Below are 22,356 nucleotides of genomic sequence, written 5' to 3'. Positions count from 1 at the left end.
GCTAGGCAAAGTCGACAGTAGTGGAACCACTGCAGCTGATCAATGAACACCTACATGGCTTCGTTTCCTGACCCGCAACCGGTGTAGGTTGCAAATTCTGCAACTTCTCTACACATTGCAGCGGATTTTTTTCTTTTTCATCCGATTAAAACCACTAGCGTCGTATGTGGGATGAAATAATTTATTGCATTACTGTTTCCACCTTTCGTTGACAACTCTCGCACGCAGTAACGAGAAGTCGTGTCGTCTTACCCAATGAATGAATGGAATATGGAGTAAAATAGTGTACGTGAAATAATAATGTCACAAATAATCCTCTTTTGGCTTCGGTAATGAGCGATTTGTTGGGGTATTTAAAACCACAACAGAAAACCACACCAACTCAATGCAATCCGTATGTGGTAAATATGAAAAATAATATATTGCGGTGTAACTCCATCAATCGCGTACAGTCTCGCTCGCAGTCGCGAATCGTACACAGTAAATATATCCGAATGAAACCGAGCCTATTAATTATCGAAACATTGCAAAATAATTAACGAAAAGGGAGGTGACAACCTAGACCGCACCAGAAAAAAAACTACTGTTGATTTTAATTTGTAAGCTTCCCTTTATCGAATGAACCGGAAGCTGATGAGGTTTGTAGTAATCCGAAACTAAATCAAAATGGAACCACAAACTTTTCAACCATACACTCCCCCTCCCATTTCATTTGGTTGAATGCGGTTGATCAACTTATTCCCCTTTTTAGAGCCATGTTTTACCCTACTGGCGGAAAAAAGAGATATTTTCATCTGCTCCTATAATCAAATTTAACAAAAAGAAAATTTGATTCCTGAAATAAAATTCAAGATCGTGGTAACACACCACCAATTTTTTACCACTCCAATTTTTATTCCACCTTTACGCTCTTCTTGTGCAGCTGTCGCAGCAACACGGAGGCGTACACACGCTGTGTGTGTGCCGCCACGCGAGACATGCTGGCGTCAACAGGGGCTCTATGATTGACTGCGCCCTGCTGGCTGAGTTCTGGAGCCAGCTTCCAATTTTACGCTGCCGTTGCAGTTTCGTTGATGGGATGCATACGGATATCTATGCATCAGCACCAGCAGCTGGCTCCGCCGACAGCGTAACAAGTCTGTAATGACGGTAGTGGTGTGTATCGGCTATCCGGTGGCTGGTATCGTTTCGTAGCATGCATGACATCCTGCTGCCCGTCCGGACACGTGCCGACAGCGTCAGCCTTAAAGTGGAATGTGAGAAGATCTCGTGTATACTTGTGTTCCAGCTGCACACGCTGCGTTTGTTCATCTGCATGGCCAATGGTTAGATGGTAGGATATTGCTGACTCTCTGCCAAACGATATGCCTGCCGGTGATGTTCCGTTGCGGTGGATTGATCTTCCAACGCGCGGAAGACGTTCTTTCCGTTTCCTACCGCTCTGTTTGCAATTCTCCTGTATCAGATGTCAGCAGGATGTCCGAACGCTATCGCTACCGCACAAAAAATGTAGGTAGCAAAAAAGAAAGTGCACAGTGTCGCTTTTCAAGTACACTTTATGCAAAAACATCGACTTGAACTACTTGGTTGGAGCTTGGATTGTTGACAGTAAGGACGGGAAAACTAAATTACGCAACATCGAAATCGAAGAGCAGGTTGGGAAAGGAACTACATGTTTCAAACAGCTACACGATCTCCAGACGTAACGCATACCCTGAGGTAATGAAATTGTTTTCTATTAAAATCGACTGCTAATGATAGTAATAATGGTTTAAACGTCAGCCATCCAGGTATCAGAGAGGAACTTACAGACTTGGCTTGGCAGCCTAAACCAAGCACGACTTGGTCTTGAAGTTACTGTAGTATGCACGATCTAAGTTAGAGGGCGTTACTAACACTTTTTTTTCGTTTTGCCGTTGGTATGCTATTACGAAAAACCGGTGCAATGCGATCCATTTAACACCCATTCGCCTTATGTTTCTCTAAACCAGTGTCTGACGAACTGTCTAGGTGCTGTGCTATTTTACACCTTATCGTGCGTTTTCTATTCCTAAGCCAGATCTCCAGACCGGTAGCTTTCAACGTAGAAAAATCCCTACAATCATGGGCACCATGGTTTTGTTTTTCGTTGTGCTCCGTTTAAAGAGATTTTGCACGAGAGGTGTAATGTAGCTTTAATAAACGCAGTTTGACGTACAGGCTATCACGTTCTTCACTTCCTTGCAATGCTACAATCCTCCAGCGTTCGTGCGTTACGAATCGTGCAGTAACATTTCAATTACCCAATGATAGATTTTACCTTTCCCACTGACAATTTGTCAGACAGCCAGACAGACCGACAGACAGGGCACATTCGTAGCTTGGATAGGATTAAATTTGTTTCCTACAGTAATGTACAGCAACCCCATATGGCTTGGGAGATCTTTCCACCGACGGAACTCCCAGAAGGAGAAGAGTAATGTAATAGAAAATGGAGTGTATATATTATATATTGCTCTTAATTCAGCAAATGACAGCTGTCTTTTACATTGTAAACCTTAAAAATTAATGCAAACTTTTCGCTACGGGTTCATGGGCGAATAATTATAACTTCTTTTCAGTAGCTTCAGCTTAGGCGGCAGTACGTATCAATCCTATCTCACCAATAACGAAGCAATTTGTGTGCTGCAAAAAAGGGTAATGTGTCATTATCCCAACTTTTGGGATCTGGAAAAACATTCCCAATTAATTCTGTGCACAACAAAACACAGGTAAGAGCAATTTAATGATCTTTTAAAACTGCTTAGACCCGGCTCCCCGGTAATGGTATTTGCCATCGGAAGAGCGATTACAAACCGTAACACAATAAAAGGTGGAGTTCGTCTATTATGAACTGCCAAACCCTTTTCGCTCGTTCCGAACATTTGAAAGCACCGGGAAACGGGAGAAAACAAAACCAATAATCCATAAACTCTCGACACACAATACGGTCAATGGAGGTAAAAGTGATGCTTCTCAATGGCAAACAAAACAAATAGTCACAGTTCCCCGATAAGATCTTCATTTTCGACGAGCATGGGACAACGCACCACACCACCCAATCGATTGATATAATCCCAGCTTCCTACGGGTCACACCTTCACGGATGCGGTGGGATAGGCGCAACGGTGGAAGATCCGAGCCCGAGATGGGCAAAGGAAAAGAGTTGAACGCAGATAACCCATTCCTGGAATGCCGGAAACGGGGCTCGGTAAACATTTACGTGCGACTGCCTTTAGGCGTCGGATAAACCCGCTTTTCAGCGATGCTCGATGAAACGGAAGAACGATGGGGAAAGGGATTTAAAAAAGGATACGAGTAAGAGAAGAGACCAGAAAAAACGGTGCTAGATAAGCAAGATACCGGCCACTTCTATCAACATTGGACCGAAAGGATGAGGTCGATTAAGGACAAAAAAGGTAGCAGGAAAAAGAACGGAAGCCTGATAAACGTTGCTAATCAGATTGTAAACAGGTTCAATTGTATACTGGTTCCTACTTCTATAGCGTAAAAAACGGGAGCATAGCAAAGAACTAGTGTAAACAAAACTGCACGGACAGTAGGAACACACTTGTGCTATAAAAAAGAGTGCTATAAAGACTCGGAAAAGCCTTGCATATCCTTTTCATTATGCTGCTTAAAACTCGGGCAGTATATGCACAATTTACGACCGCCAGTAGCAACTTGTCCTAGCGGAATGAAATATGTAAACGAACCCGCAACAGATAAGCTCTGCTGAAAAACAAACTAAGGAAGAATGAAATTAATTCCAACAGCAGCAAAAAACTTGTTGCCGGTATCGTGTACCGGCGAAAAGATAACACCCGTAAATTAACTTTATCCTGCACTATGAACTCACCAAGCGAATCCACCGACCGTTAGGAGAAAGGGTTCGCTGTGCATTACAAGAAAATTATGAATAATCTTTAACCGCGCAAAGTACAACCCGGCGGATGTAATAGACCGGAGGCTATTGTGCGGTCGGAAAAACAACCGGCACAAACCGCTCGCAGCATGAATATCGCCTTTAATCAACTTTCCTTGGTGCGCAAGATAAAATGATCTGTAAGGGATTTGCGACTGAGACCGAAAACTTATAAAGATGTCGTGTATATTGCTGCGTTGTGGCTTATGTACCCTGAGCAATAGATGGAGTTCCTGTTCAGCAGAACATTGTGTACAATCTTCTCAGGAGTCAGCGGTGCGTTTCGGTCGTCTTCAGAAGATGTCGTCTCTAGCAGCATCTACCCAGTAGCTGACACTCGTGTACTTCAATTAGATTTAATTTCGTTCCAAAACCGACACGGCTTTGTTTCGTACGGTTGGGTGACATACCATCACGCCACTGCTCATCTATCGTACGCGCATCGGGAACGATGGTTTGTCTCCTTCATTTGCACCGTGCGTTTATTCCGCCTAAGCGAACTTCCTTGTACACACAACGAGTTTGAAGTTCCCTTTGGGACGCTTCCCGTCCATTGATCATCATTTGCAGCAGCACACTGCAGCGTTATTTGGTCGGGAGCCTGTTTATGCTGGCACTGGTGACTTGGCACACTGTGTGGGATCATCGCGCCACGAATGTCTGGCGCCATCGATAACCCGCGTGTGCAGCGACTTCAAAAGACCAACACGTTTGGTATCCCCAAATAAAGAAGCGGGGAAAAAAAGGGAACTTTGGAATAAAGACCGAAAATTCCTTAGGATCCGTAGCTGTTTGCGTATGTGGGACGCAGGAAGGTTCAGGAAGGAAAGAGAAGGAAAAACATCACCAAATGTTCGTATGGAAGTTTTTTGTTCCATGCCAGCCAGAACCAAAACCTCGCCGTTCAACACGCTCGTATGTGTTTTTTTCGACACAATCAAATTCAAATTTAATGATAGGGTTTCGAAACCCATCACAAGTACGGTTCCGAATCTATTGGATGGTCGACTATGCCTTTTTTTTCTTCTCCTTCTATGGACGTAAATGAAGAAACGTACGGCTAACTGCGCACACGCCAACAGCAGGATGCTGCGAGAGGTAGTCACCGGGCAAACCCATAATAATCCCTCGTTTTCCGGTTGGATCTCGCACGTTCCGATACGAGGCCGGTTCCCGGTTTGCATCCCTTGCGATGCAAAGAATGATGCTGGAATTAATTTCATTTGAAAGCCAATCTCATAAACGTCTGAAAATTGAACCACCCTCAGGTATCCGCGCACTGTACTACACCCATACGGTTAGCCTCATTGCGTTTTGTTGGACCGAGAGCCGCTATTGTTGATTTTTGTGTGCACCATAAAATAATATACATACACACTCATTCAAAGGAAGGCCGAAGTGCCGAGCATATTGAAACAGATGGGATGGGATGCGACATCCTGCCGTATCGTGGTGGAAAAACAAGGGTGGACCTTTATCCTTTATGGAACCGTACGGCTACGGGTACGCTTGCCTCTGCCGGTAAAGTTAAGCATAAAAGTAAATGTTTGTTTTAAGCTTTCCGATGTGGAAGAGAGCAAGAGTTTTCTCAAATGATCGCGCACCGGCAAAAAGGACGCCAATTGTAGCGATGTGCTATAAGGATGTATGGAGGTACTGGGGGATGATTGCTATAAATATTGCTAATGAATGTTAAATATTGTCACATTATTTCTGAATAACAAGCAAACGGTACAGATTGACGATGAAATTTGGAAAATTTTGAATAACGATTTGTACATAACATCTTTACATCCTGTTGCACCTGTTTGTTACATGTGGTTGAGTATAAATATAAATAAATAGATTTATGAAAAATGCAGGAAATTTAATTATGATAATTACAATCAACAGGTCCGCTCCCTGAAACGGATTCCAAATACCTCCATACTAACATATCCTTTCAGTAACGTCCGTTGGTGACTCATATTTGAAAAAGGAACCGTAACCAACCTCACCGTAAAGAGTCCCTTAAGGTTGAATCAATACGGTATTAAATGTTTACACTGAGTGATGTTTTTTTTTTTAAACCAAATAAACCTCAATCAGCAGGCAATATAAACAGATACGTTTTATATAATGTGCATACAACAGTAAGTCAAACGATGCCTGTCCGGACCATGAATCATCTCAGCACTTCTATCAATTTAAAATCTACAATTTAAAGCAAATAAACTTCGTACATCAATGGAATGGAAATATTGTACATTGATAAGCTGTGTACACAACAAGTCATACGATGTATTTCGAAGTCACGTAGGGGCTTTCTATTTTAGCTTCCCTTTTTTCTTTGACCTTCGAATGGATAAGTAGAACGACCCAGCACCCGCCAGATGTACGTAATTGTAATTGCCGAGAATGATCCTTGAAAGATAGATCTCCCTAACAACAAGCCTGCTCTGTTCTATTTTTACGTTCTCTTGAAACCCACACTACGTGGTGCTTTCTTTCAATTCATCTGCAGTGCTTCAGTTCCATGTCGACTGTTCCAGAAAACTCATTTTTTCAAACGAATTTGCCCCGATACCGGAAGGAACTGGTTCGCCTTTCAAGTCCCTTGAAGCACCAGAATGAACAAACGAACCCGATACTAAGTACGCAATTCAATTAACTTTTGATCTTTTTCTGCTGGATTTGGGCTTCTTGTGTCCGTCTAATGATTGAAATGCCACTCGAAACGTACACGCTCTCTTCAATGACCTCCGACGATTCGCTCGAAACGAGTGCCTAACACAGTGCTGGCTGATTTCAATTCAACTCCCCCGGTTCATTAACAACTGTTATGCAGCTCCCGGGGTGTCATGCCAGGCTGACACTAGCTACTTTAGTGCGGTGGTACAACACAGCCCAACAAACACTGGAAAGGCAACCTGGGTACTAATTGAGTTATCCTCGCTGCAAACTTTTCCGCCTTTCCAAAGCTTTCGGTGATCAGAAGGCTAGAGATCTCATGCCGCTCACCGCTCAAAAGTGGCCAAACCATCGGGAACCTCTTCGTGCACGGTTGAGTTGGCTAGCTTAAGCCTACCATTAGCTACGGCTTCGGTTCCTTTGCCCGTTCCCGTCATTAATCATCTGCTGAATAATTAAACAACCCGTTGCAGCGACCTAGGGTTGCCTAGTGTTGGCTAGGCTTTTTTTCATCCAGGGAGAAATGGCTACCCATGCCGCATATCAACAGGCTGCGCAGGAAGAGCAAAGGTCGAACGAACGAAGGCGCTTAGTGAGCAATCTCTGCACGGTCCGGAATGGTTGGCTACAAATAAACAGTCGTAAATTATTCCGCACCGCAAGAAGAAGGCGATTGGTGGTGGCTCTTCAAAAACAAAACAGAAAAACTTCACCGACGTAAGTACGTACCCATGCAGTGTGTATGCGGCTTCTTAATTTGAATATCCAGCACCTTCTATAGCTTTGCACAGAACTTGTAGCTTCTGACCACCCTTTGAATTGGGAGTCATGTTACCAGAGACTATCCCACTACTACTACTATCCCTGATGTAACTGAACCCCTGGCTACGGCGGCGTACGTTTTGGAAGGTTTCCACTGGGATTAATTTCGGTGGGAAATGAAACAGGTGAATTTCCTTTTACGATTTGATGGGTACGAGAATTTAGCGTCGGTGCAGCTGCAACCGTACGGAACGAAAGATGGGTTATAAAAGTCGAACTCTTACCTGACGACCACGCAACTGGCACAGCCACCATCCTTTCAGCCCATTGGTATCAGTTTCGATGACGGTCAGTGTTTCGCCTTTGCGAAAAGCCAGCTCGTCCGTACTTTCGGCAATGTTGTCGAACGTAGCCTTGGCCAGCAGTTTCTGAAACGATGGAAGATTTGGAAGAAGCGTAAATTAGATGCATGTTATCGACCATTTGGAGCACAAGGTATTTTTGAGTTGGTTTTCGGGTGGGTGTGATTGGTCCCGGTGGTGTCTTTCACTGCGAGGTGAGTTGTAGTTCCACAGACGAACAGGCAATCCATCTTAATCTTAATACGTTCCACCAACCTGGAGCACCAGGCAAATTTTCCTGGCTTATTTGGAGACATATTAAACCCTTGAGATTGCGTACACCAGATTAGGTAGAAGTCACTGGGAACGTCCTCATCTTGTTTCAAATTTTACAAAACATAGTAGCAAACGAACATATTTGTAGCAATGAAGTATGAAGTCCTAACGGAAATTTATGTAAAATTTCCATAATATTGCTAGATGCAGATGCGCTTTTCGGTTCTTCTTTCTCACAGAATAAAGTAAAACGTACGATCAAGAGCAAAAAAAAAAACAGTTGAAAAATCCAAAGATTTATGGCAAAAAATTTATGTCTGGCAAACAGAACTCAAACACCTACTAAATGGCACCGGGGAAAACAACTCCCCGGGGACAGCAAAGTGAATGGCAGCAGAAAATAAACAAACGCATTTTCACTCAATCCCTACTACGGTGTTCCTTCTACCGACAGACACTTTGAACCGTAAAATCAAAGAAAAGCGTGCGAGAAACACAGGACACGCTAGGAAATCGGCAATCGAATGGATTGTAATGCGACACCGAACCGAAAAAAAATGCGGCACCAGGGAGGGTGGTTCCAATGACGGTTTCTTGTGTGTGGTATCTTTAAAAGTCTGACACACAAAAACGAGGTCACCTACTAGAAAAGCCTCTCGGGTTCCTTTTTTTGGTCGTTTTATTATGTTTCGTTGTACGGTTCTTTCAGCACGGTGATCAACTTTCAATTAGTCTAATGATATTTTTCCCCCAAACGGCGCTACCCTGCAAGCACTGACGAAGATTTAAAGATGGCATACTGTTCTAGATGCTATCACGAGAAAACCTTTCCCTTTCATCACTTCTTAAAACTAACACCGGCTCGCTTCCCTTTTGCCATCCTCAAAGCACTTACGCACGGCAGGAACTTAATTCAGCGTCGTTCCAAACGCGGGGCTCGACGTTTCAATTTACGTTTACGGTGACTTATTTATCTATCGACGACAAACATATTTCCTCACATTTAACGACATCCGCCAAAAACGCCCGTGGGTTGAAATGTGGAACGCAATTCCATCCATTCCAGCGCACTCCCATTGCTCCGATTGATGAAGGCTTACTCGACGATAACACGCCGTGCCGTCGTTGTCTTCTTTTAATTTCTCGGGTTCTTTCTTTTTTTTTGCAAGCTGCAATTTATGGACATCGTTTCCGAAATCGGCGCAACTAATCGACACTTGATTTTCATCTCACCCAATCGACGCGTTTCCAGCACTGACACAAATTTTCACTTGTTCGCCACATTCTCGGTCGGCTGCTCTGTTTCAACCGTCGAGCGAAATACCCTTTTTTCTTCCACAGCCAAAATCTGACACTAACCGAAATCGCAGATAATGTTAAATTGTGACCAAAAAAGAGAAATCGTACGGGGACATCGCTTCCGGGCGGTGAATGGAGACGGCTCGAGTAAAATGGCAAAAATTGGCTTAAACCGTTCAACAGATGCGCCCTTACTGATGGTGATGGGGTTTAGGATGGTTAAGATGTGATGATTACTCAACGCGAAAAAACTACTCCAAAGGCACACCAAACAAAAAAAAACCCCCAAATCATGATCTTATCTCATTTGCTTCCATAACCATTTGGGGGTTGTCAGTAGTGGGGGAGGGTATGTTATTGTTATGCGGTAAACATCTTTAAACTCGTGTCTGGTTGTCTCATCAGTGGGGATTTTTTTTTTGCTATACGGATGAGGAGGTTTATAATGTTGGCAAACAATGAGAGGATGGGTTTATCTGTGCGAAACAAGCGCTGAAAAGCTTTCGGCGGTGATTTACGTTTTCCGTTTTGTTTTGTGGCAGAAAACAAAACGTTATTATCGATAAGTGTTAACAACTTCACGTAAGGGTGCTTGTAAACGATTGCAATGTGCACGCTTTTGAGTCATTGATCGCTAACATTTTCACACGAATAAAATGGAAAAATATTTTTATGTTTCGTGTGACTTTAAGTGCTTTTTGATGTAGACATAACCCACACAACTTTCATTTTTATTTCCTAAAAGTTTGAATCTGACAGCTTTGCAGTTACTCTGGAACAGAGTCAAAATGATTTTTCCGCTTGTGATTCAAGCACAATTCAACCCATTCAATGCTATGATTCACAAAAACAATGATAAGTGCAGCGAGCATTGTACAGTGTGATAAAAAATAGCACACTAGTAAACTATTATGCGGAGTACGCGAACACTAATAAATTATCATTACAATGTAACACTTTGCATGCAGAGAAAAAACTACCAACAAAGTACCAGAAAATGATTTATAATACGCCCAAAAGGTGCCTCTTGCGCTTGCCACCTCCAAACCCACTAGCCGCTACAAAACTTTGTCGACATGTTGTTAAAAAGGGATAGTAAAATAGTCTGCCGCAAAACACGGGTAATGTTTTACCCCGCGAGCAAAACGCAGCCAAAAGCTTGAAAAAAAAAAACAAACATAATTCCAATTAACGCGAGTGCAAGCATAAAACTATTCTGCTTCGCAAATGTTTTTGACGATTCGGAACATTTTTCCCACGTACAATTGGCAGCACGGTTGGTTGCATGAGCAAAAACAAGACAGGGCAAAATAACGTGTATCCACTAGACGAAGAGAAATCCCAAAAAAGGGCCACCGTTCGTTCGCATTTGAATAAACGCGAGGCACGAGTTAACGATGCATAAAAAACTATTTAATGAAAATGAGATTATTAAAAGCAGTGGAAACAACAACAGAAAAAACACACAGCCGGAAAATAAGAATTATACGCTTGGGTGGTTTAAATAGTATAATGAAAAAAGTGCAGCAAAAACGAAAGAGAACACAATTTTAAACGATTTATTTGTGGGTTTAAATACGAAACAAAAAAAGAGAGAGGCTAACAAATGTAATAAATGTAAAACCTAATTTGTGAAGTGAGCCGCACTTAACAATGCAGTTCGAGTTATGAGGAAACAAAAATCATCGGATCAACTTAAGTGGAAATAATTAGCCAATTCCCTGGTTTCGATTTATACGAATGTGCATCAGAACAATGCAATGGCGGGGGTTAGTGTGGGGAAAAGCTGTTTACACCACCATCGATAACAATTCGCACAAAAATGGTAGAAGCTTACCATTTCCATGGTGCATGGCAATGGTAAGAATGGGGAAGTGCATTCGGTGCATTTTTATCCTGACCCCGTGGCGGTGTGCATTTTATCCAAGCGCTAATAGAACTATTATGAACTAACACGTTCGGTCCGTTACCGCGCCTCGGACGGTTTCGCATTAATTGACTGAATCAAAGCGACCACCAAAGGTTCAGGGAACGTATCCAACGGGTGAAACCATAAATAAAACGCCAATGGCCTCATTAGCATATAATTAACTGGATGTAACCCGTCCCATCCCATTTCCCGCGTGTCCGTAGGACAGAATCACGACCACAGACGGTTTGATCGGTGTTTGACGTTTGATTTTGTGCAGCAAGTTCACGCATCGAACAAAAAAAAAACACACTTTTCCCACTTGGAGAGTTTGCGGCCGATTTGACCGTTTGATCGACCGTTGACCTTTTGGCATGGGAGAAGGGGTTGCGGAAAAAAAAGTGAAGGTAAGGTTGATGCTTTACTCCAGTTCTTTCTTTTTGGACGTTTGGGTATTTCAGTATGGCAAGTTTAATGAAGCCATCATACGCAGGAAGGTCGGGAAAGGAATTTAAAAAAGGCTTTCACTGATTTGATTTTCTTAAAACGAACGGATGAAGTTAATTGGCTATAAAATATCAAATAATCTCCAAAGGAATTGGATATAAATTAAACAATCAATTAGCAAATTAGTGGTTGTTGATATCTTTATAAACTAATTAAATCAATTGGACAGTTCCATATACAATTGCCTATATACCACTAGTGATCGGTATGATTCAAAAATTTATCTATTTTTCTGCTAGAGCTTCAGGAAAAATTGAAATAAAAAATCGCAATTTAATGTCAATTCCATTAGCACGGTTCCAGCATGCGATAGCATATGATTTATTTATGTTTGTGTACATTTATATTCCTTCCAGAAGACCAAACTTCGTGTATTCTAATCGGCACACATAAATAATAGGCACGATTCGTCCAAGCAACATAATCCTTTGCTCGCACTGCACGCATTCCACTGCTAATGAATTCCAGCTACCCGTTCGACCCCGGGGGTGGCCACACCACACACTGGTCAGTCCAACGAGAAGAACATGGGTAATGATTCAATCCATTACCGGTGTATGCGGGACAAAAGCATTCCGAACGGTTCAAGTCACGACCAAACTGACCGCCACAGAGACCCAAAAACAGTGACTCGTGACTTTGGTACCAGTTACGCACCGATCCAGCCACATTTGTCGACATCTCGGCAAAACTTGAGAACCACTGTCTGGTTGGAATGCTCACACAGAAACACACACCACCGTGAATAACAAATCCCCCGGCCGGTATGTATTTATGTGTCTAATAATGAAATACGATGATTATGCGGCGATTGAATTACATTATTTATCGCGCGATTAGACAAAATTATAATTCTGTGAAACATGTGCAGCGTCGTGTGCAGTGTCGGTTTGCGTCTTTTGGTTGGTAAGGGTGCAAGGATTTTAGCCAGACACCCGATGACACCTTAGTGTTTTACCGTGGCGCAGTGTTATAAATTCATCCTGCTTGACTACGGGGTCAAGATAGCACAGGCAGAAGAATGGCTTTGTTAATCCGACGTGTCCCCAGCTAAGAAGCTTTCGGTGGCGTGTGCATCTCCACACCATTCAGCCACAATCTGAGGCCGAGATGATATGACTGAGGGGATTCCATTAAGCTGCCCGATATGTACAGAAAACACCCAGCAGTGTTGATCGGATTCTTGGTGCATTAAATTGAATTCTTTATGGCAGCAATCGCTTCGTATCACCGCTAAACAAAGCCAATAATAAAGAGCATGTTTAACAAATGTAACGTAACTTTAAACCCCAACAAAAGATGCTCTGTAAAGGCCAAATGGATTGAAGGTGGCGGCAGTCGTGGAGGTCGTCAAAGATAGCCCATGTTCAGAGAATTTAAAGCCATGATAGTTGGAGACATCTTCGACATAACAGGTAGACAAAAACATCACGCCATCTGAGGAACGCAACCCCACGGGAATGGAAAATCCCACGAAATCTCTCAAGCACCTTTATCCATTTTACGTCCTCTACGAGGTTTGTCACAGATTTCTTCTGGATCAGGTGAAATGGGCCTGTTTTTTCACGTGTCAGAATGTCATTAAGCTTCATCGGTGCGTGCGTCTGCTTTGGACAGCTCTTTTACCAACTTACTGTCACTGTAGATAGGTCTTTCCCCCAATAGGATCATCTAAAATTTATTCCATTCCATATCCTCTGTCCGAATCGATTTAGTGCCGGATTCACGTCGCGTAATTGGCAGTGCTATCCCTCTCTCTCTCGCTCTTCCGGCGTAGGATCATTCTGGACTTTCACAGAATTCAGACCATGAGCATCAACTCGCGGATGTCTAGGATGTCGGGCAGGTTGGAGTAAGAGCAACCCAAAAGGGCGTGATGAGAAGCCCTTGAACTACTGCGCTTACCCATGTCAGTCAACTTCAGCCCCTTGGCGAAGCTGTCCCAAGATCGCCCTGGTAAACTCCGGTGGAAATTCCACGACCATGCGTCCTCGTGGTGTCGGATCGTGTTTGGAATATTCAATGAAGTCACAACAAAGCTCATCGCCGTTGCTTCAGGCCGGGTCATTGTTTTTCAAACATCGTACACCCTCACGGTGCCCATTCGATAAACACCGAGCACGATGACGAACTACGCATCACGATATCCCTGTGCATTCGGCAAACACACTCGGAGGGATGTATGAAGGTGGATGCAGCGAAACGGATGCGGCACTCAAAGTAAACATAACTGTTGATTGATTTATCAAATTCCTTTGCCATTCGAAGGAAGTCTGTTTGGACAGGGGACCACGGCCCTGTGTTCCTGCTGTTCCTCCAACACTCTCGATCGACACTTAGCGAGAGGGGTGTTCCAGGGCAATCAGACGATTCTACCGCCCGCAATTTCCGCCGTGCCTCGAGGGACACAAGACTAAACAAGTTCGCTTCCAAGAGAGCAAAAATCGATTTCTAGCATAACCGTTCCGATGCATTCCCTTGATCAGAGAACGGAAAGCGCTTGCTGCACCGACTAAACATCCACACCAGTTCCGCAATGTGTTCAAGACTGCGGAACGCCCTACCCGATATGGGGGTGCAAATATTGGCGAAATAGCGTAGCATAAAATTGCACACTTAATTACTTTGTTGGCGAAGCCCGGCTGCAACTTCCTGTCGGTGTCAAAGTGTGTTTGTCCTGTGCCTTTTACGTGAGCATTCTGCGCTACTACTTGACGGACGCTTTGATCACCGTTTCGTGCACCGGAGGAACTGACCCATCGTACGGCGGTGTAAGTACTCGAGGGGAACTCAAAATTAGATCAGCAGAGGGGCGAACCCATTGATGAAGGGTCAAATTGTGTCTAATTTGTAATTTCCTGCTTTGATGTGCAAAGCCAATGTTGCAACATGCATCGAAGCACGTGTGCATACGGCAGCAACAGGATGGAAAGCAAGCACGGTGTCCCTTTTGCGAAGATAAACCTTTGAAGAGTCACGGGGTTAATGTTGCTCATGTTGCTCATTTTACGCACCAAAGGAGGACGCGCTTCGATAAAGGGGACTTTTTTGGGCAGACATTGCAGAAATTGGACAAGCTGTTTGATGTAATTTACACACCATATGTTGTTTCACAGTTGCTAACAGTACATATCTTCCACTATCGATAAACGCCACGTATTGCAACATTCGAGTGCCGGGTAGCTCACTCTCAAATTCATACCAACCTATTTTCCTTATCACATCGTTCGATAAAATATAACCTATGAGGTGTGGAAAATGCTTACATACGACCACGGGCACCACGGTGGTGATGTTTTTCGAGTGAACGGTTCGCACCGATAAGATAAAGCTGGCGGACAACAAGCCGATGCCAACGCAGCGTTTGTGCCAGCGCAAAGTGGTTGAAAGTCAATCTAGGTTACGGTGTGACATTTTACCGCTTGCTCTAATGCTCGCTGTACGCTGGAAAGGTGTGAAGTAGCTAGCGGGTCGTTAAAGTAAACGTTTGTAACATACATTTAGAGGAGGATCTGTATTTCTGAAGAACACTTCAAGCAGCAAGTGTTGAAAACAATTGATTTCTAATAGCTGATAGCGAACGACTTAGAATTTACGTCATATTTGACAGTTATTGTTAGATTTTTTATTTTATGGTTTGAAACTTCACGTCAACAACAATATTCTACATTAAATCGTTCAATATTTATTCTATTTCCTTTTCCGACAATCGTTAAGATTATCGACACTTTGAAAGATAAGCTCAACAGACGAACAACAGTGTCACTGTTAACATATACAAAACAACCATTTCCGTCTCGGAATAAGGGGAATACCGCGTAAATGGTAAGCAATATGTAAACACTAATCGACCATCTGTCAAACGTGCGAATGTGGGTGTCAATTTTGCCTGGTCAGTGGACAGAATCAGCAGGGCAAGAGCTTCCCATCAACCTAAACACAGCCTCATCTTTCTTCGGTTACATCCGCGATCGTACACGCGATCGATTTCACCGGTGATGAAGCAACGCTCGTGTTGCTGCCAAAGACGGATCCGTCACACCAAGGAACGTCAAATATGGACTGACCTGTGGTACGGTTTTGTTGTGTGGAACTGGTTTTTTCTCGTTCTCCCAGTCCCTGCCATTGTACCTGCTTCAACGGAGCCTTAGTATTTATGCACCAGCCGTGGAATGACCTTGGACGTGGTCGTGTGTCGGCACCAGAGATGGTGTGAAGTGGTCCAATGTTGGGGGGTCTCCAATGGTCTGCAGTGAAATGTGTGAGGTACTTTTAGCTTTGCTGTGCAATTTTTATCCAACAAACAACCGCTGTTGTATGGCCACAGCCCAGCAAACTGTTGCATGCTAACACCGTTGCATTATTGCACGCGACATCATTGGTTTTTGCTTGTTTTCTTTTCTTCTCGTTAAAACTTTCAACTAGTTGCTCGTTTCCAGCAAGAATTCGGTGCTATTTCGGGTTGCCACCAGGCAAGAAACCGTAAAGTTATTTCGACCACCGTTCGTGCCAGCCGTTCGATATGCCTTAAGGCTATGGAAAGAAGGAAAAAAACAGGCTGAACACCACAACCGTTTTCTTCCACAGTCTTGCGTACGTTGCACCAACAGTCGCTGATGTTTATGTGGCGTCGGCCGTTTCAATGCCAAACCTTTATTATGATACGACAGCACACAGAAAAAAAAATCCCAACCCAACGAAACGATACAAAAAGCAAAAATCCCAAATCACGATCGGCAGAAGCGAATAAAATTTGCAAACGAAGAAACAAATAATTTGCCTTTCGATTGGGAGGCTTTTTTTCGAACGCTCGATCGATCGTAAAATTCATATTGCCGTAATTCGTTTTGTGATGAAGACATGTGAAGAAATATGAAGTCGACCTACAGGTTATTTCGGTCGGTGTAGAACCGCGTCGAATAAGTGACTACACATTACGCTCGCACTCGGTACTTCATCAGGGAACGGTGGAAGTATTTGCAAGTTCAAATACCTTACAACGCTCGCACACAAAAACTACCACCGAATTGGATGAAGTCAGCAAACAGAAAGGAACCCGAAACGGAATACTTTCGGAATGGGAAACCAGGGAGAAAAAATGGAACATTCCAATCACATGACTCCGGGAGCGTTTCGGGAATTGGAGAAAACTTACTGATTGTCCAGAAGCTGTGGCTACTGCCTTGGGGATATTCCGGAACCTCGACGAAGATATAGGTGAACAATTATTTGTAACGTAACTTGCTTCGCTTAATCTGACATTTATGAACCATGTTTGTTGAGTATGTACGCCTGAGACTGTACTCCCTTCAGATGGTGAGTTCCATAACATCCGGAAGGGTGGACCGGTACAAGTTCTTACCAATACTTTGCGCCGTGTAACTTGCAAAGAGCCCGAAAAGAATACACAACGACAACCGAGTTGCTGTACACGGTAAATCGTGAGTCAGTATTTTTTGCCAGTTGCCTCCAACTCGCAAAACGATCGATGAGTTATAGCGTCTCAATGCTTCCAGCGCGAGGGTGCGAAGCAAGCGGAGCAAAGGAGTAACGCGATGAACTTTATTCCTTATGATGGCTTTTCCGCTGACGAATGGGCACCAAAGTTCCCAATAAAGGAGGTTTTTTTGCAGTTGGCCAGCGAACATTGCATTATCCATCCACAGTGACCAACCCGATATGTAAAACACTGTTCAGAAGAAGGCTTTTAACCTCCTGCGGAACGTGTCCACCACAATGCACAATGCAACATTTGTCATGGGGTTGCGTTGCACCATCCCGGACAGAGAATGCGTTAGTTTTCGCATGTCCATTTTCAGTTCATAAATGTTTCAATAATGTAAATGCTGGTGGAAAATTAGCAGAACGGGAACAACCGTGTAACAATGCGTGTTTTGTATGCCGAAAAAGGCACGCTCGGGAATGAAAATTTATGTTTCCGAAGCTAAGGGTAATAAAAATCAGACAGACTTCCCTTTAAGAATTGAGCATGCAATTTAGGTGTCTTTTGCATTGTTATTTTAATGCGCTGTTATTTTCAGCAAATGTTGCTTCGATGGAATATGAGGCGCAAGGGAAGGATTAATTCCGGGTAAACATTGGAGCAGATATGTCTGCTAGACGATCACAGCAAGTACAATGAGACAACCACGTTCTGCTTGATTTGCAGATTTACTTGTACCAAAAGCCAACAGTTTGAAACCCACAACTAAGTTAAGACTCTGCTTTATGCTGAGTCTAACAACATTCTCGCCATACTCCCGTCATATACTTCATACGCTCATGCAATACAATTTACCAGCTCAGCATTGTGTATGTTGGAATTTGTTCTCAACTCAACGTTGAAATATAACTCTAGAAATTGAAAACCTGGTTAGATGAGTGGTATATGAAGACACCAGGAGACTAGACGGCATTCGGAAGGCCATAAAGAAGTGAAAACGACGAGTCGAACTCCAGAAAGCGTTGCAACTTAAATATTCATATCACATTCCATGCCACAAGCTTTTTTAATTGTATTAGCATTAATGATTGGGCTCGATTATTGTAAAAGGTTTTTGTGTAAGATGGTTTTTCTAAAAAATTTGTTGATTAAAAGAATAATTAGAAAATTGTCGGAAAGAATTAAAAAGTCCGTAAAATTAGATGCATACAATTCGATTTCGCATCTTCGGACAATTTAAGACAAGTTAAGCCTTTGTAATAATACATTTGTATGAAACAATTTGCTTGTAAGTTACGGGTCAATAAGGCTCTACAAATGTTGTCAAAACAGTTCATCTGATTCTGATTAAAATCAGCTTGTAATGTTTCTTCCCAACACTCATCATCGTCACCAGCTGGTCGTTACAAATTAAACCATTCCGTTATACCACCACATCTGTGTCGAAAGGGGCATCTTTTCCTAGGTTTTCTATTTCTACCTCTAACCACTGTAACCCTACACCATATGCCCGTACAAGCAACAACACTCCACAAAACTTCCATATTTTGCGACACGCCACTGGAGATACTGTTCATTATCAAAATTATCGTCTAAGCATGATCACGACCAACGGGGCACTATTTGGCAACCGTGAACATTGAAACGCCACCTGATTTCTCGCTTTGCACATCGTACAGACAAAGTGATAACTTCCTACTCGTGCACCAGCCCACAAACTGCTGGGTTCCGGCATATAACATCGACCATCAGAGATTCAAGCGCACAATCTGCGGCTGATTTCCCGGGTGTAGGTTATGTTTTGCGATACCGATATGCTGCACTGGCTGCGCTACCTGTCCCCACGGAGGTTACATTAAGGTCTCGGATCGAAGATAATCGACTTGCAGTCCTGCAGGTTGCAGAAAACGTATGCATATGTGAAATCACTCCCCGGAACATCCCGATAAGCTATCCCCAGCTCAACACAACATACGAGAGCAGCCATCTCATCAGCCTTCTTTTCTCTACGGACGGCTTAGTAACGCTTGTTCGCCAGAGCACGAAACCCGTTACCCTAACCTCCCGGTAGTCGGTGGCCGGAACACTCCGGGAAAGGTGGTTGAACTCCGAGCGCCACCTTGAAAAGCGTGCCATTTGCAAGTTTTCCTTTTTCCTGCACGCAAGAAGGCAGCAGCACTGGCGGGGGGAAAGTTTCGGTTCTGCCTGGCCGTGTTCGTGGTCGATGGAGTTAATATTTGCGACAAGCGTTCGGTACACGGGTTAGGAAGCTGCACGTGGCACACGAATTGTTTCAAAGAAATCTTTCCACCTCGCTAGCTTTGCTTCTGGCAAACGGACAAGTTTGTCCAGCTGGTTGAATCCGTTCCAGGCGGGTGAATCGTAAAGATGGAGCCAATTGGAAATAAGTGTTAAAACTTGTGCACAATTCACATAAAATTCCACGTCTTTGAAAATGAAACGGCAGAGCATTTGACATTTGAGACAATGGCGTCGTCGATCGGAAACTTTAACAACTTCCATAATGTTTGCGGGAAAAGAAATTGTTTGTGACGGAAAGCATTCTGCTCTGTTTTAAAATTTAAAATAGATTACTTGTTACTTTTATAGACATGACAACCGGAAGAGTTTCGATCTTGTAATAAAGAGGGCGCTAGTAATTTTATTAGTAAATAAGTATTTGTCAAGTGTAAGCTATTTGTCAGTTGAAAACATCATTGTTATTGTTTATTTAGCTGTCAATTAATCAAGTCCAATAAAAAAAATCTGATCCAGCATTTAACAAATTTAACACCCATGTATTAGTAGCCATCATCAGTGCAGCGTAATATCAATTCATGAACGACAATTAAGAAATCGATTATTTACGCTAGAAAGGAACTCTCCACCGTCATGCTCATGCCATTAAGCATCTATCGTAAATCCACAAAAGTCATCAATTGCAGACCGATAAAAGCTGTCACGCTTGTAACAGCTACGGCGCACTTCTGATGGAAAACTCATCGTGCCGGAGAAGGACATTGCAATGGAAACTACATTTTAATGAGCGTTCTATTGCCATTGTCTCTCTAGTGAAACGATGAGGTAAGGTGCATTGGTTCGTTGGCCATTATTGCTTCCTTTGCATCATAGCTGCTGATAGCAACACCTCCCAGCTCGGTGAGCTCGGATCACCCTACTATGGGGAATTCTGTGACATATACGATCGATATGTTTGCATTTCGTTTAATAACTCCACCGTTCATCCTCGACTACCTCTGTTCCGAATGCAATATTTCAATAGCCAGTAGCAGATAGTGAGGGTGACTCACAACCTCACGCACCCTCAATAGAAGCGTTTTGAAAAGCATTACTGCCAACACTTCGATGCATGATTTAGCTGATGCACAACTAATGAGACACAATAGGGATGACTTCTCGATGCAGTCATGAATAGACCACGTAAAACGACGAAATACGGAATTGACTTTCATGAAACAGTTTGAAGTAGAATTTAAGTATTTCTAGCATCTACTCTTTTGTACCTAATTTACTATTAGTCACAAGATTTTCCTCTATTACACTTTAAGTTTGTTTTCTAGAAAGCACTCCACTTGAAGTCACTTTATTGATCAATGCAAAATGACGTAACCATCGTCGCCATTTCGTCTACCCACGCACACATTAGTCCGAATGTGTTTTTGATGTGAAAAAATGGATCCCAAATCAATGGTCAACTTGCTAATAATTGTAATGTCCCGAAAAATGTGTATCCGCACCAAGATAAGATAGCATAACTACTACGGCCTTGCAAAATGACGCAAAATGTTTGTCGCAAGGTACGTGTACCCGCATGACGCCATCTCGCCTGGTCTTGTTAGCACCACCAGCGAGTGCGGGAAAAATGGTTGGCGCAGTAGTGTTTGCCTTTATCTGTTTGCTAATTTTCCAACAAATTACCGTACTTCTAAAACGGTCCAACAAACAGACATAACGAATGGTTTCGCGAATGAAGTTCACCCGGAGAGAATTTTTTTGGATCGGTTTTGCGCTTAATATTTACGCTTTTTTATGTAACAACCACAAGCACACACTGTGGAAGATTTGATTAACAAGTTGCGCGCAGGAAAACCCGATACATCAGCGACGCTTTCGACCGGATTCTGTCGACTAATGAGACAGTAGTAATGGGAGGAGGGGAAGGTGCTAAATGGCCACCATCTGGTAAAGTAGGTATGTGTTGGGCAATGGCGGCAAAGCAAAGAAGGGGAACGTGGTTATTTTGATAGCATTGACCGACCGCTGGCCTCCGGGTGCAAGTTTTAAGAGCTTTGATCTAAAAAAAAACACCCCAACACAAACGGCCAAACTCGCTGACACTGAAAGGGAACGAATTTCTTCCATTTATGGGCAGCGCAAGTGGCCGCACATGGTGGGGGGTGCTGACCCAACCAGGTGTCTTCACAAACCGAAGGGGTGAGGGTGACGGTCAAGCATGAACATGCATTTATGCGCAAAAACATTCGAGAGCGGTCGGTGGGGCCAATGTTGGTCTGTCGTAGCTTCAGAAGCCTTCCGGATTATGCTGACCACAGTGCGATCGATTAAAAACGGGTTCTTTGCAGACGATGTTGCTATTTACCGATGCCCATGTATTTTTTTGTTTGTTGCTGTTTTACCTCGTGAGGAGGTCTTTTGTTTTTGCTGGCGCTTGTGTGTACGCTGCATCCAGTGGCACTGTTTACCACCCCTTCGGGAAACCTTGAAACGATCGGTGGCTTTTATAAACCCAAGAAGATTCGCAGGTAATGTGGCACACACTGGGAGGGATAATGCAATGAAGCAAAATTCGACGCAGATACGGTACACGTGTGAATCATCGTGCTAGTTGCGGTGAATCAACGTTTTCCCATTAATGTTTCAACTAAAACTTAGCGGTACAACAGTTTTATATTGCAATTTACAGGGCGTAAGGCGGTTTACGACACTTGGCTAATAATCACTGCCTTGGTCTACGGAGATTGTGCGCGTTGGCATGAATAATCGGATGTAAAAGAGAGGTTTTTATGACGACCGAACAATTCGACGTACGTGTGAGGTAACAGGATTTAGTGGAAGTTATTAAAAAAAACCCCATATTTTATCGCTTATCTCTGCACAGGAGTGAAGAGTGTTGTTGTGGTTGTCATTTTTCACTACTTTACAGCAGAATGATAATTCTATTATA

The 22,356-nt window shown here is 43.2% G+C and overlaps 1 protein-coding gene across 3 annotated transcripts in view; it reads right to left on the bottom strand.

Annotated features, from left to right (window-relative positions):
- Positions 1-22,356, bottom strand: part of LOC128302212 (breast cancer anti-estrogen resistance protein 1) — a 108,359-nt gene that overhangs the window by 44,729 nt on the left and 41,274 nt on the right. For 2 of the 3 annotated variants that reach the window (XM_053038975.1, XM_053038976.1), the window contains exon 2: positions 7,660-7,803. In XM_053038975.1, coding sequence (XP_052894935.1) covers positions 7,660-7,803 — 144 coding nt within the window. Of the gene's footprint in view, positions 1-7,659; positions 7,804-8,993; positions 9,417-22,356 lie in introns of those variants that run through there. The other variant, XM_053038977.1, reaches the window with a different exon arrangement.

The sequence above is a fragment of the Anopheles moucheti genome, chromosome 3 (genome assembly GCF_943734755.1).
Source record: "Anopheles moucheti chromosome 3, idAnoMoucSN_F20_07, whole genome shotgun sequence".
In the NCBI taxonomy this organism is placed as follows: domain Eukaryota; kingdom Metazoa; phylum Arthropoda; class Insecta; order Diptera; family Culicidae; genus Anopheles; species Anopheles moucheti.
The sequence above is the reverse complement of the archived record's forward strand: the minus strand, read 5'-3'. Positions and strand labels throughout refer to the sequence as shown.